Source organism: Triplophysa rosa, linkage group LG22 (assembly GCF_024868665.1).
Source record: "Triplophysa rosa linkage group LG22, Trosa_1v2, whole genome shotgun sequence".
NCBI lineage: Eukaryota > Metazoa > Chordata > Actinopteri > Cypriniformes > Nemacheilidae > Triplophysa > Triplophysa rosa.
In genome coordinates, this window is record NC_079911.1 from 5477556 (window position 1) to 5494210 (window position 16655).

Here is a 16655-nt window from a genome sequence, read left to right on the forward strand (position 1 = left end):
TCATGCACTCCAGACAGACTCCATATGATGTCCAGCAAACAGAAAACAAACAACTGACTTTTGCCATGTAATGTAATTTAAGCACAGTTGAACCCAAAAATAGTGCTTGAGAATGCACAGCAACACGCATATACCTAGTTCAAAGATATTCTCTGCCTGTTCTTATTTGAGACTATTTATCTTCCCATGTCCTGTATCAGCCTAACCCTTGCACTATATAACCTCACAGTCCCTAGCACAAGAAAATAATGATTGATATTTTCTAAAATATGATTATTAATACACAAACAAATCACTTGGAATTAAGATTTTTTACGGCACAAAGGAATGTGTTAATGGGACATGCTTATACACTATTTGTGGTTATGTGCATGGATGACTCATATCATCCGAGTGTCCCACAAGACATACAGATAGGTCAAATTGACTGTTTTTAATTTTTTTCAATATACCCCATTTGCATTTTTGGGCCTTCTGTATTCCAGCTCTTGTTATCTGCGTTCTGTTCTCACTGAAAAAGTAAAATCATGAGACATCCTCAGTCAGAATCCACAAACACGCGCGGTCCCCTTTTTCACGCATCCCCTTAGCCTGGAAACACGAGGGGCTAAAAATAGGGCCGGCAGTAAGGTGGGGAGCAGTTGACATCGGGCTCATCCATCAGGAGGACAATGAAGAGGAGACGAAGGAATAAAGAAGGATGGAGGAGCTGAACGTATGTAAGATGGAGAGACGCAGAGCTTGCTGAAAATGTAGAAAGATATAGACCTGAGTGAACGTCACATTTCATATGACACGGACAAAAAGGAAGCAGAGGTACAGTTTGTTCAATGTCATGCTGCTGCGTTCCCGGGTGTTGTTCGCTTATTTCTAGAAATATTTTTTCCATCCAACATCCTTTCATAGTTAACTTCAAATCTGTGTTTGGTTATAAAATAACTATTTATTTGATATTTAATTGATATTGATATGAATTGATATTAATATTTTATTGTATATTAATTGTATTGAATTAAAGTAAAACTACCCAACAGTTATTGATTGTTTGCGTAGGAGGTCTACCAGAAGTTATGTTTGAGCCACGTAACGTTTGTTTATGTTGTTTTTCCAATTTTTCATGAGCCGTTCAATTCTTCAATGTCCGTCTGATGCATATTGTACATAATGTCCTGAAGTAAGGACACAAAGGGTTGGCGTCAAATAACGTAGACATTCATAAAAACTGTAAAACAAAACTTTAAAATTCTGAATAATGTCTTCTCAATTTGATTTAATTCCACTTCATTTTACAGCCCTTTTTATTATTTTTCATGGTTGCAAAGCAGCTTTAGAGTAATTACATATTAATACAGACAGTAGTAGAGGCGTAAAAAATGTCTAGAATAAGAAATAATAAAAAGCATGAAAAATGATGAAATACAAAGAATACATAATATTATGGCAAAAAAAAGTTTAACAAGATTTTTAATAAGTAACTGTTAATAATTATCTGTAAATTGTCACATGCTAATGTACACATATCTACATTTGATGGTATTACACAAATTCTTTGTATTATAATTTGTCCTGTTTATATAATATACATCTCATTTCCTCCATTTGGTGCAATTCCAGCTGGAATGACATATTTAGTTAATATGAATCATAATATGTCTGTAAAATAGTTTTATTAACTACATTTGGTTGTGCAGAGCCTGACGGCCCATTGTTTTCACATTGAGTTATTATTCTGGTGAAATCTATTAAAAATTCACAACAACAAACTTTGGTTAGTCGCTTTACATGTCAATCATTCTTTTCCTGTCTAATGTAGTACGCACATTATAATAGTATAAAAAATATGCTTAAATTAAATTAAATTAGTTTCTTAAAATCTAATATAGTAGTTATTTTAGTTGTTTCAGCAATGTACATTGCATAGTGAATAACTTGTTATTTTATTTACTTATTTATAATTTCTTTGTTTTATGAATCTATTATTATTATTATTATCATTATGAACTATTAATTATAATGTGTGTAAAGCTGCTTTGCAACAATGAAAATTGTGACAAGCGCTATATAAATGAAATTGAATTGAATTAAAGGGGCGTTTCTTAACCAAAACAAGCTGCCATGTGAACAAAACCTTTGCGCTATTTAGTCAAAGGTCTGGCTACACGAGACCGAGCCAGCCTGACTCGATAAAAACACAAACGGCACGTACTCATCCCATGACAGAGTGAGACAGCAGCTTTTACATCAGCAGTCAGCCAAACACTCGAACCTGAGCATCACTGCTGCTGCTGAGACCCACAGAAATCCTGCCATACAGACCACCCACAATCTTCCTTCATGAACCCCCACATGCGTCCTGAATATTCCGTGACATTAACCCCACAGACCAACAATGCTATTTTTATACAGACGTTCTATTGCGTTGTGTGTTTTGTTAAAGGAACAGTACACACAAAAGGAACAATTCTGTAACCATCTACTCTAACCTTCATATGTTCATTTTGATATTTAATATATATAAACTATTCGTCGAATACACACCCACCACTGAGGCAGTTATTTATCAAAGCGTGTTAAGAATGCTGCGACGTGATGCGAGAAGACGACTAACTAACAGGCCGGGCTTTGTGTTAGCTGTTTGTTTTCTTTCACCACATGGGGTGGTGTGTAAGGAGCGTCTAGAGAAATCCGTGTCTGTATGTCTGACCTCTGTGTCTGTGTTTATGGACACAGGCACATCTGGTAATAGTATGTGGAGAAAAAATGCAGCCCGACATGCGGACGAGGACAGAGCAAACACAATGGCTGTGTGCTGATACTTGTTAGCATGTCAAATCGCAGACGGTCTAACACAATTCCATTATGAAAATAAGGAGGCAGGCAGATGATGGCTGAGTGGGGAACTGGGCTTCATGCCTGTTTGCGTAATGACTTGATTAGATTTGTAACCTCAACATTGAAAACATCATGCTGCATAAGCTGTTTTCAGGATAACATATTTAGTTTATAGGGGTTGGTCTGTGTGCTTTTGCTGCTGTCAAAAACAGCTAGTGAGCACTGTTAACTCACATCGCATATTTAAGCGGAGCATTTATTTACTCACAGTATACACTACAGTCTCCAGACTTAGGAATCTCCGACATCAATATTTGAATATTGATTACGAAGATAAAGGTTAGGATCGTGGTTTTCTGATAGCTTTACAGCTCGCCATGACCGTGTATTAGCATGTTTTGTTGTTTGACTATAGCATCTTATTGAGCGTTTGGACCCGGAAACAGTATATGACCTTCCATATATGGTGGTGCGCGTGGCGTCAGACTAAACAACCGAATTTAGGCAGGTTTGGGGTGGGTTGGAAGTAGTGTTGTTTTTGGCAGCCTGTTTTAATTTTAGTTTTAGTCTAGTCTTTGTGTCAAGCTGTCATTTTAGTTTTTATTAGTTTTAGTCACGTTCATACTCTTTTTAGTCTAGTCAAGTTTCAGTCGACTAAAAGTCTGAGCATTTTAGTCTTATTTTAGTCAGAATTATCCATGACTATTTTCGTCTAGTTTTAGTCAATGAAAATTGTATTTTAGTCTCTTTTTAGTAATGCAATTCTAAGTCAGTATAAGTACCTAGTATAGACGAAACCAAAATTTTATTTTAGCCAAACCCATTTCAAACAAGGTTATCTTATTATATTATTGTTACCTTATAGAATCAAGAATACATCCATTCCAGACACGGAAGACGTCTGATTTGAATTTTACGGCCATCGGTAGGGGTGGGAATCTCTAGGCACGACACGATGCGATTACGATTCAGAGGGCTGCGATGACAAAACAATTCTCGATGCAACTTTTTCCTATACAAATTTTCTTTTTCTTGCTGTGTGACTATTAAAATCAAAGTATTTGACCAGCTCGTTCAGCTGGTTTGGCAAGTCTTTTCTTTTCTCCAAACCCCCCCTAAAACCACCAAATCCAGCCTAATCAAACTGGGAGACCAGCTAAGACCTGATCTGGCTCTGTCAGCAGGGTGGGGGATTCACCCTCATTTATAATTGAAATAAATGTCATAATCAATCACCTGTGGTCTTTACACCGTTCATTGCGGTACATACCTGCCCACCGTTGTTCCCATGGCAACAAGTGTAAATAAATGAAGAGGCACTTTTTGATGAATAAATGGAAAAGGTGAATGCACTTAACAGAACTACATCACACCTGTCATCACTAAGGCGATGGTGTTAAGACGTGTCCAGTATTTATGACCCCAGACCTGGTGAAAATCAACACTCGTCATTCAGCCCAAATATATCACCTTTCTCTCCAAACTCTGGAAATTCTATATTTCTCAGTAAGACGTTTATTGGAAGCGGAGACGGGCTGTTTCATCAAAGTCACTCCGTTGCTTAATTCGCCGTAAGCATTGAACTGTAGAGCAGCCGGCCACTGCATCAACAACTCAAAATAGAAATGTGGGCCATTCAATGCTTCCATTGAATTATACACAATAGCAAAACTCAGCAAGCTATTCTTTGTGCAACGCTTTTAAGAAATGAATCACCATGGTTCCCAGGGATCAGTCATAAACACGCACACATACATGACAAAACATGGCAAAGCGTTAATGTGCAGCATTTTCCTAGTTGACATCTGTTGTTACTGAATGAATGTTAGTATCAGCGACACCAGCAATTCTTTTGGTTGTAAGGTTACAAAAACTAATTCATTTGTCATTACGCAACGGGAGACGGAGTGTGTGGTTAGCGGTTTAGCTTTCACTCGAACCTCGTATAAGTTCAACGGTATGGAAGTGTAGTGGCGGACGGTGAAGAGTCCTAGGTGGAAACAGCTGAGTGGAAATAACCATTCATCAAGTGCTCACTATAAAGTCAGCCTGGTTACTGCCGGGTCTGGCTTCTATAATCTTATAACAGATTGTGTGTAAGAAATGTAAAAATCCTAAAAATAATCGCAGTGCATATAAAAGTTGATTTACGCATGAATCTGGAAAAAGAGGATAGTTCACACAAATATCACCCTTACGACAAATCAAACCTGTTAAAGGGACCTGTTCTACAGTGGGATGAAATTCCAAACCTGTCTGGCTTACTTTTCTCTGCAGAACACAAAAGAAGATATTTTGAAGAATGCTGGTAACCAAACAAGATTGACCTCCATTAACTTACATTGTATGGGCACAAAACCACAGAGACGTTTCTCAAAATATCTTTTTGTGTTTTTTTTTTGCTTTAAGTGTCTCAATTACTTCTAGGTCTTCAAGTTAAAGTACTCTAAACTTAAAGGGATAATGCACCCTCAAAATGAAAATTTAGTGTTTCCGCTACATTCATTTAGCCTTGGTGGGCCAAAAATCCTTCCCCGCCTTGACTACAGTGTTTACCATTTCCCAGAATGTTTCCCATTCATTCATAATTTGTCCGGCCATTGTTGCCAAGTTTGCAACTCTTTCACTAGATTTAGCGAGTTTCCCGACCCCTTTAGCGGCATTTGTCCAGAAGACACGTATAACGACACACCTAGTGTCTTTTGGTAAAATTCGATAATTCACACTTCAAACCGGAAATAATTCATGTAACGGTGCTCTTTTAATGTTAAAAGATACTTGTAATGTTTTAATGCTCCTAAATCATTAGTAACATTAATGTTAATAATGTTAATTAACATTAATACTAAATACTTTTAATGTAAGTAAATCCAGACGTTACTTTCGGGTTTGTGGTGGGAAATATCCCACTTCTGAGGTGTCTTGAACGCAGTATTAAAACGATTTGACGACGTCACAAATATGTTAATTAGCGTGTGACATCATCAAGCGCCACAGTTTCACAAAATCCTAGCGGAAAAACTGAAATTCTGTCATAATTTACACGCCCTCTTGTCATATCAAACCTGTATGACTTTCTTTCTTCTGCAGAACACAAGAGAATTATATTTGAAAAACCATTGCATTGGTTTTGTGTCCATACAACAGAAGTCAATGGGGACCAATGGATTTTGGTACCAACATTTTTCAAAATATCTTCTTTTGTGTTTTGCAGAAGGATTCCCAGTATTTATTTAATTCCAAAGAACTGGCTAAATCTGTACTTGTCAAAAATAACTCTTAACAACAAGAGCGCATCTACCAATAACCGCATTTGTCGTATAGGGTTCTAGAAAGTTTGAATTCTTATTATTTACTATAATACTTTTGTTTTTATTGTTCAAAAATGTTACTTTTTAACCTATCCAACCTAAATTAATTTAGTTTTTAGTAGTCTGAATAGCAAACAAATACATAAGTGATCGTCTACAAACTAAACATCCACAATCACATACAATTTAAAAAACGTATTATGCATATATAATGTCACACTACATGCGCAGTGTGCAAACATGTTAATTTTTATTTGAAATTATTGAAATGATTTATTATCTGAAATTCGCTATGCGACAAATAGCGAGGAAGTGAACGAACTGTGCGTGCAGCTTTGGTCACGTATGCTTTGTGAGTTTAGTGCCGCAGCCTTATGATGACCTGAAATTTAAAGTTTTCCATAGTTGTTTATATCGTTACAATAGCAACCGACAACACCCGATTTCGTGACTTGCAAAACAACAATCAGTTCTAAAGATCAGATTAGAAAAACAAATTGGGTTTGTGTGCAAGAGTGATCCAACATCAGGTTTGGATAGAGTTTCATCTGTTCCTTTAAAAGCCTGCAGTCATACAAAAGTAGCTTCATTTAAGATTCATTCGATGTTGAGAGACAGACTTATACATTCAGAAGTCCTAACCATCTCACACAAAGTCAGTGTGTCAGGTTTATTTGGACTTTGGGGTGGGTGTGCGCAATCGGGGGGAGCGAGGAACATCTTGAAGCCACCTGGGACCTCAGCGCTGCGGGATGTTTTCTTTACGTAATGATAGCTGACATGGCCTTGCCCAGTGAAATCACTGCGAGCATGAAGCCAAACTAACAAGTAAACTGAGAGGAAACCTCTGCTTGTTTCTGACTCAAACCATGGAAATCATGTGCATGTGGTCACAAAACTGTATGCTTTGCTAAAGATGTGTAGTGTAAGATAAGGACTAAGCTGAGTTTGGCCCTATGTCTGGGCGCTAGATTTTTTTAGGCTTGTGAATTTTTTTATGGCCTTGTAAACTAACGGTACTGTTTAGCATGTTGACAAAATGTTTATATGCTCTCCTACTTGTACGTCGATAAAAGTGTCTGCCAAATGAATATATGTAAATGTAAATGTAATGGAGCACGTGAAAAGTGGGAAAGGAACTATATTCCTACCTTAGTTATGAGTGTGCGATATTCCTCCACCAGATGGTCATTGTTATGACATCCGGCCAGCAGCTGCCATACCTCCCCTCTCAAGGCCTCTGGGACGCCACTGCGGACCAATGCCGGGAGCTGCTTGGGTCGCACGGCCAAGTTCAGATGCCTGATGAAATATTACAAAAATCAATGGGAGCTATGGATATATCTTGAATTACAATGCAATTGGATTTAAGAAGAGGCATCCATGTTGCGTCTACACAATGATGAATGGATAAATACTGTATGATGCTTTTCAGGTGGGAGGGAAGAAGCATAAAATGTCAACACAAAACTGTATGAGGCACGGTAGATTAAAACTCGTTTCAGACGATTATGTCAATTATGTATATCATTGTTTTAAATACTGGCTGTTTTTTGGATAGTCCCGCCTACCTGAGAGAACATTAAACTATCGTTTAGAAACGTGGGATTTCAACAATGTTTCATACTAATGTTCAATTGAGATTGGATAAACATTGACTGTTTGTCAATAAACATTCGGCACTATTAAAATCTATGGTATTTGCAGTCATGTGACAACCCAAAAAATCCCTTTAGTTCATAATTTGTCAAGATCAGTACTCTTGACCTGAATAAACAAACTTTCATTTTTTTCACCCGTCAAATGTAGTGACCGCAACAACAAAAAAATCAAGATCTCTGAATTGGGAAAAAAAACATTTGAAAATGTGTTTGCTTATTTAGGATACAAGAAAAATATTGTTTTTCTCTGAAACGAACAAGAAAATGTAAAAAAAAATTTTTTAAGGCCTTTTAACTGCATTCTTTTTGTTTGTCGGTTTGTTGTAGAAGCAACACTGTGGTATGGTTTGTTTTGTATTCCATAAGATCGTTTTCAAAACATGGCTCACCCAAAAATGTTTATATATTCACCCTCATGTTTAAAACCTGTGTATGATTCTGTGTAACACAAAAGAAGATACTTTGAGAAATGTGTGCTTTTGTGTCCAACAATGAAAGTAAATGCCAATTACCAGCATATCTTCTTTTGTGTTCTGCAGAAAAAAAGAAACTCATACAGGTTTAAAATGACACGTGGGTGAGTAAGTTATGAAAGAATTGTCATTTTTGGTTGAACTATCCCTTTAAGATCGGCAAGAACATCAGTGGGATCTTTCATTTGGGAGACTCTAAGACAATCTCAACCTGCTGGAGGCAAAGTGACTCAATGAGTGTTTACAAGCATTTGTTTGTTTATGGAATGTTATAACGTTGATGCCCATTTTCCGTAATGATTAAAGGGAAAGTTCATACTCTCACTGTGTTGTAATATGAACAAACCTTTACCTTCAAGGATCTTCACCGGGGAAATCATCGAACCAATCACTTTCATGCCAAATGCAATACTACTGGATTGATCCCAATCGTCCCGTTTCTCTCAATAATAAACACTTTGTTCGGCGCAACACGACTCTGTTTGTGACATTAAATTCTACTGTCATTTGCGTGAGAGGCTCACTTAAAGCCAGTGTTGTGCTCTGTCCTCTGATGAGCTTGCAATGCCAATCGATCTGTGTGGTAGGAAACATGGAAGCAAATGTGTTTATTAAAACAACGTGGCTTCATTTTGATGGCAGTCGCTAGGACAAGCTTCACTATTACTGTTGTTCAATCCTTTAACAAACCTCAGTGTGGTAAACCTGGAGCAAAATGCAACCTTACTGTTTGTGGAGGAAATGTTCCTTTTCAAAACAGATGGACGCTTGATTTCCATATGGAACTAAAATAAACTAAGTAAGGGATAGTCCATTGGCGTCCCCTTCGCGTCGGGTGGTTCTTCACCTCCACGTCGTGCATTAAAATCCTTTATACCATGGTCTGTTTGAATACTGGATTCTGATTGGCTGGAAGGTGTGCATTAAAACCCTTTAACGCACGGGTAGCTCCAGTAAGTTTGATTACATTTGAAATTTAACTGACAAAATCACTGTAATTCTCACCTGTTTGATCTAAAATTACACTGCAAACATCAATAACAGCTTTTAACTTGGCAAATGACCATGGTATAAGCGGGATAATCCACATCTTAAAGGATTTGATCTTGGCCTCCGCATTAAAACCCTTTAACGCACGGCTAGCTGTGGATTGCCCGCTTTTACCATGGTCATTTGCCAAGTTAAAAGCTGTTATTGATGTTTGCAGTACAATTTTTGATCAAATGGGTGAAAATGATGGTTATTTTCGTCAGTTCTAGCACTCCTCTGCTTTAAATGCGAGAGATAAAATTGAGAGAGAGAGATGCGTGAATCACCTGCACTGTGCGTATCTCATAGTGAAGCTGCGAGAATCCGGAACGTCAAAAAACACGATTGCTGAAGAAGAAAATGATTCTTCAATGGATTTAACAAAGTTACGTATGAATGAATGTCGTGGGTGATGCCGGACTGCTCATTTTAGAGTGGCCTTTTATTGTGGCCAGCCTAAAGCACACCTGTGCAATAATCATGCTGTCTAATCAGCATCTTGATATGCCACACCTGTGAGGTGGATGGATTATCTCGGCAAAGGAGAAGTGCTCACTAACACAGATTTAGACAGATTTGTGAACAATATTTGAGAGAAATAGGCCTTTTGTGTATATAGAAAAAGTCTTCGATCTTTGAGTTCAGCTCATGCAAAATGGGGGCAAAAACAAAAGTGTTGCGTTTATAATTTTGGTCAGTGTAGTAATTTTGTATCTTTTTTAAAGGGGTCATATGGCGCGAACACGTGTTTTTCTGTGTCTTTGGTGTGTTATAAGTTGCCCATGCATGTATAAGACACGTAAAATTGCAAAAATGAAAGTGTCGGAACAAAAGATGCATTCCATCTAAAAGCGAATGCTCACCCAGACCTGCCTGAAACGCCTCGTGTAACCACACCCCCACAAATCTACGTCAGTTCGTGGTATGATTTGACTAAGACCGCCCAAATGTATACGCAAGTAAGGTGGGCGTACCTGTCAGTACAATTGAAGAGGAACCTGAAGTTCCAAATATGGTAAGAGGCGTTACATTTCCGTCACACGCTTGTAGTATTCGACCAATCACTACGCACTGGTTAACTGGCCAATCACAGCACACCTCGCTTTTCAGAGCCATGAGCTTTGTAAAAATCTGCACGTTTCAGAGAGGCGGGGCAAAGATGAGATACAAACATGCACGGTATGTGGAAAATACAGCGTTTTTAAACCTTAAATTGTGTATGCACATTGCATTACATCTAAAACAAACCATAATAGTCATATCAGCTGTGTCATATAACCCCTTTAAACATTTTATTGAATAATTTTATGTAATCATATCTACATGGCATGTAAAAGAAAGACTGAATCTCTGTTTCAGAGGGAAAAAATCCAGAGCTCCAGATGTGAGCACAACACACGCACAAAGATACAGCTGTGTTCCACAGACAGTCGCAGGCCTGTAATTAAATTCCTGAGCTTTTTAATTGAATTCATCTCGAGGTTTTGATTAACTAACAATGAGAGGACCGAGAGCGGGAAATAATCATAATAAGACCCTTATCAGCATCTCACCATCCCCTCGTCCATTTAGCAGCTCTGGCCCTCTCTTTCAGTGCTCCTCATTAAAACAGCGCTCTCATTTCCCTCCCGTCAATGACTTCTCAAATTAGAAACAGTGTGTGTAGGTTTTTTGGTCCGAGAACGGGAATGTGTGGGGTGGGAAGCAATTTTTTAAGATATTCCCTATGCAGAAGACACACTGGAGCTATTTACCAATGACAGAGAAGCAAGATGTGTACAAGACGACCTGTAATCTAAATGTAAATATGCAAATGTGAATCCATTCATCTCCGCGGGAATCTCTTTAAATTTGGTACTTAACCTGTAGCTCACAAGCCTTCTGTGGTGCTTTAATGACAGTGTTGCAGATGCGGTTGTCACTTTGTTGGGTGTGCGGGGGTGGTTGTGACATCACAAAATGGGATATGATGTTTAATTATGAACAAATCATTTAACATGACAGGCCAAAAAGCGTGAATGATATGATGGTTGCAGCTTAGAATGAAATGAATGGCTTGTCAGCAAGATAAAAAATATGTAAATAGAGAAGTGCATAGTTCTCTGGCATCACTTATGCCACCTGGTTTCATGTTGCTGAATATTTCTGGATGAAAGGTTTGTCAACATAACGGAGCTGAAACTATTATAGAGCAAAGCTTTGAATTTCTATCACTATCACACTTTAGTTATTTCAACATGACTGATCAATAATAGCGATAACAGTGATATATACAGGGATGCACGTAAGTGGTGCGCAGGTGCGCATGCGCGACCAAAATTAAAAATGCGCTCTGTAAATAAGTTTAGAACGCTCATTTGCGTACTGACATGGTTGAAACCTTTTGATGCACAATCACTGTTTTAGACCGACTAAATGTAATACTGGATAAGATTTCGGTTTGTGCTGAATGCTGCCAAATCTACTGATATCTCATTTGTTCCCGGTGATAAACGGGATCTGGGTGTAAATGATGAAAAACGGAGTATTGGTAGCTCCGCCTTTATTGGTTCTGCTTTCGTTACTAGAGAAGCACGCGGCACGCGCAGCCTCTGTGAATGTCTGGAACTGCACTGCGCTGCGCTGCACGTCTACCAAAACACCGCTTCTCTTAAACTTTCTAATAGGACAAGCTGTTTAAACTTGATACTTGCATGCAGCTTGTGTTTCTCTATGCTATACTCGATCCTAGCTCCGCACCGCAAGTCTCCATGTGCGTTCGCAATTGCACTTCCTATCAACCTGCCAAAAACCAAATAGGTTGTCGTTTTAGGTTTCAAAATTGGTGTTGAAAATTAATATTTACTAATGTAAAAAGAAAAACAAGAAGAAATACATTACCATTGTATTTTAAGTGTACTTAAAAGTAATATAAATATAGTATTATCCCACTTTATTATTTTGTTTATTGTTCATTAAAAAGTAACTACTTTTTTACTTTTATTTTTAATAGGTAAATATAATTTGTCACACTATGTGCAATGTGAGCACCAAACCGAATCTCCAGGTGCTCTCTTGAGAACCAGATATAAAAACTTATGTGCACCCCTGGATATATAGTCTAATGATAAAGGTTAGTAAAGTTTGCTGGATTTTGTTGATGTGAGGTAAAATAAATCACTGCGACACAGTCACAGCTTTCCTCTGGATCCTGTGAAGGACTCACCATTTGGATAATAAATCTCCCCAAGTTTCCAAAATTTTTTCGCCACATTCCTTAGACACATCTCCAGATCCGCTCAATAAGGGCTCATCATTGTCTGCATGGAAAGGAAGAGAGAGCAAGTGAGCTTTTCCATATGAACTTATTTTGGCTAACCTACCATGCTAAAGAAAATATATAATATAATTTTACCTAAATAAAACTCAAAGTATCCAAGTAAAAATATTAGTATCTTAATGTATTAGGTTACCAGTCTTTTTTTTAATAAAACAGTTTCCACATTTCAATTTAGTAGTTTAAAGGAACAATACATTTTTAGGTTTTAGATTTTCGCTTCAAAGTGAATTTGATGTACAAAGTCTGCAAAGAAACCTGTTTAAAGTGATAGTACACCCAAAAATGAAAATTCTGTCATGAATTACTCCCCTAAGTTGTTCCAAACCTGCATACATTTCTTTGTTTGGTTAAACACAACATATTTGGAAGACTGTTAGCAAAAGACATTTCTGGGGCATTATAGTAGAAAAAAATGAAAATCATAGTCAAAGGTGCCCCAGAACATTTTACTTTCCTAAATTCCTTAAAATATCTTATTTGTGTTTAACAGAACAAAAACATGTACAATTATGTTTCTTACTATGGTCGTCAATGATGCCCCAGAACTGTCAGTTGCTAACATTCTTCCAAATATCTTTCTTTGTGTTCAACCAAACAAAAACATTTATACAGGTTTGGAACAACATGAGTGAGAGTAATTCATGAGAAAATACTATACCTTAAGTACAGAAAAAGTACAATTGTGGATGTCAATCATTTCTAAAAATAAACACTGAAATTTATCATCCACACACAAAGCTACCAAATGGCTTTAGAAGAAATCGAGAAGATAAAAAGCTCAGTTTCAAATTCATTGAAAAATCCACAATGAAACTGACACATGTTTGAATACACAAAACTGACATCTAAAATGTTGGAGTGTCAACCCGATACTGCCTCTGAATAATTCACTATATTAGCTTATGTATAGCATTGACACAATATCAATAATATGATCATTATTGACAATACAGGTAACACAATTTTTTTTTAAGGGATAGTTCACCCACAAATGAAAATTCTGTCATTAATTACTCAACCTCAAGTTGTTCCAAACCTGTATACATTTCATTGTTCGGTTGAACACAAAGAAAGATATTTAGAAAAATGTTAGCAACCGAGATGTCTGGGGCACCATTGACTACCATAGTAGAAAGTTAAAATGGTAGTCAAAGGTGCCCCAGAACTGTTACTTTACCTACATTCTTCAAAACATCTTCTTTTGTGTTCAACAGAACAAAAAAAATACAAAACTTTTTTCTACTATGGTAGTCGATGATGTCCTAGAAATCTCAGTTGCTAACATTCTTCCAAATATCTTTCTTTGTGTTCAACCAAACAAAGACATTTATCCGGGTTTGGAACAACTTGAGTGTGGGTAATTCATGACAGAATACTATCCCTTAAGTACAGAAAAAGTACAAGTATTTTACACTTCATTCACAAGTACGGCGTGGACCGCTCACCTTCCTCCTCATCGTCCTCGGGCGGGGAGGGCACCATCGAGCCGTGAGAGCCGGTAGACAGGGTACCAGGGCTCACTGTGGTCTTCTTTCTCTCTCTCTCGGTCTCGCTCTCCAAACTTACAACTTCATACAGCGTGTCTGAGTTACTCTTCCTCTCCTTATTCTCCATCTGTGAGTGGAGAGAGAGAACATCTTACTAAGGGCCAGACTAAAGGTATCACTGTACCTTTAAAGCAAATCAGTTTGCTAGTGATGCCTTTGGGTAGTAGTCATTACCTATTATGCATTCTTTTACTCTAAATCATTTACTTTTGGTTCTCTAGCATATTCTAAAAAAATGTAGTTCTCTGAAAAGTCAGGTCCTGCATTTTGTGTTTCCTCACCGATCTGAGCTTGAGATAGAAGGTTTCGGTGTAACTGCGTTTGCTGAAGGGCCAGAAGAGCCTATCGGTGGGCGAGCACACTCGAACCCGTGTCTCCAGCAGGAACCTCACGGGCTCCTCCACCTCTGTGATCACCAGGTCCACTGCCGTCGTCATGTACATGAACTTATCTGTGTCGTACAGGTAAAGAAACGAAGACATTAAACACCATGGGCCCTATTTTAACGATCTAAGCGCATGGTCTAAAGCGCACGGCGCAGGTGCACTCAGGGCGTGTCCGAATCCACTTTTGCTAGCTTAACGACGGGAAACCGGTCGGCGCACCCGGGCACTCATGCGTGAGGTTAAAGCGCGCGAGCAGACCATCTACAGGACAAGCCGGATTTTCACCTTTATATACACAATAGTAATCTTTTACATTGTAATCCATTTTTTTTTTATATTTGACATGTTTGTGTGCTGCTGTGCTTCCCTCTGTCTAATAAGTAAAGTGAAAGCACATTGTGGACCCGTCCAGAGGCGCATTTTCTACTAAAGTGAAAGTGAAAGTGTGAAAGTGACCTTTTAGTCAGATATGGTGACCCATACCTGAAATGTGACCTCTGCTTTTAACCCATCCAGAGAGTAGTGAACACACGCACAGCAAGTGGTGAACACAGGAACACCCGGAGCAGTGGGCAGCTATCACTGCAGCGCCCGGAGAGCAAGTAGGGGTAAGGTGCCTTGCTCAAGGGCACCTCAGTCGTTACCCGCCGGCCCTGAGAATCGAACCGGCAACCTTCTGGTCATGAGTCCGACTCTGTAACCATTAGGCCACGACTGCCCAAAAGCGCTCTTTAAATAACAAAAATAAACATTGCGCCGTTGACTTTCAGTTCCTCAAAATAGCAACGTCCCAACAATGCGCCTGATAACACCTCTTTATAGACCAGCACGCCCATGGGTGCACAAAAGAGCGCAAATGCATTTGTTATTTAAACAAGGCAGTGCAGGACGGGAAAATGAGAACTGCGTCGGGCTGAAACTAGCAAAAACACTTGCGTGTACGATAGGGCCCCATGTTTTTATCTGTTCTGGAGCGTTTCTTATGAAACAGGAAGTTTGGGCGGGACCTATCAAAGTAATATCAGTCACGTCACACCCATGAAGCATGATTTGGTACTCAACAGCAGGTGGTATTGGGAAAAAGTTCTCATTGTAGACAGCATTTGATTGGACAAAAATTTGTAGAGTGCAGGATTAGTCATAAATATTTTTGTAAAATACAATTAAACAAAACTTTAATAATCATGTTGGGCAGTACTGTGTGTTAGAATCGCATTCAATAATTTTAAATGGTGTGTAAAATGATTTGATTTTGATAGATCGTTGGATCTGAATTTCTTAAAAGCAACCTCTTTGTGTGTGTGTATTTCCTAAAGATGAGGAAATTCTGACTTGAGAGTTCAGACATACATTTTGTGTTGTATTTATTTTCTTATCCTTTTATTCTTTATTTTGCTATATATTTATTAGTTATAGATTATATTCACTTCTTTGTTATATTCTACATTCTGTTGGATGCTGCATTTGTTTTGTCTTCACAAGTAGATATGAGTTTGCACTGGTCTCATTCTCAAGGTGCATAATCACGTCACGAGACAATGTTGTGAAGCAGTAATTTTCCACTCTCTATGTTGGTATAATACCACCTGCTTAATGTGTTTCTAGTCAGACGAAAGTTGGAATTCTAAACAGAGTTTTAGGCAGAGTTAGAATGGGCATCTGAACGCAACTATGTTTCTCTCTACAATAAACTTTGTTCATTTTATAATAACATCACTTAAGCCTGGCTCAGATTACAGGATTCTCGGCCAGAATTTACCCCGATTTCCCCTCCCGAGAATCTTTGAAATAATCGGGTCCAGAACCTCGATCGGGTCCGAGATTCGGCCCAGATTATCACGTAATGTGAGGCGTTCACAGATCGAATCTTACACCTCCCGATCTGCTCCTAGAGATATCGGGGCCTCCCCGATCATATCAAACATGTTTGATATTTAGGATTTTAAATCGGGGTGATGACGTTGGTACTTTCGCAACAGCCAATGAGAGGCACATCTGCAAGGTGACTGACAGACCTTTAAAAATGTCGACCGCGAAAGCTCCTGCAAGGGTACGTTGGACAGCGGAGATGGAAGAACAACTTGTGGCAACAGCATG

General features: G+C 38.3%; 1 protein-coding gene across 4 annotated transcripts in view; it reads right to left on the minus strand.

The window, feature by feature from the left end:
* LOC130545795 (rab GTPase-activating protein 1) overlaps positions 1 to 16655 on the minus strand; it is a 95377-nt gene that overhangs the window by 41013 nt on the left and 37709 nt on the right. For all 4 annotated transcript variants that reach the window (XM_057320563.1, XM_057320562.1, XM_057320564.1 and 1 more), the window contains 4 exons: positions 14454 to 14623; positions 14071 to 14239; positions 12512 to 12605; positions 7295 to 7445 (listed from right to left, as the gene is read on the minus strand). In XM_057320563.1, coding sequence (XP_057176546.1) covers positions 7295 to 7445; positions 12512 to 12605; positions 14071 to 14239; positions 14454 to 14623 — 584 coding nt within the window. The remainder of the gene's footprint in view (positions 1 to 7294; positions 7446 to 12511; positions 12606 to 14070; positions 14240 to 14453; positions 14624 to 16655) is intronic.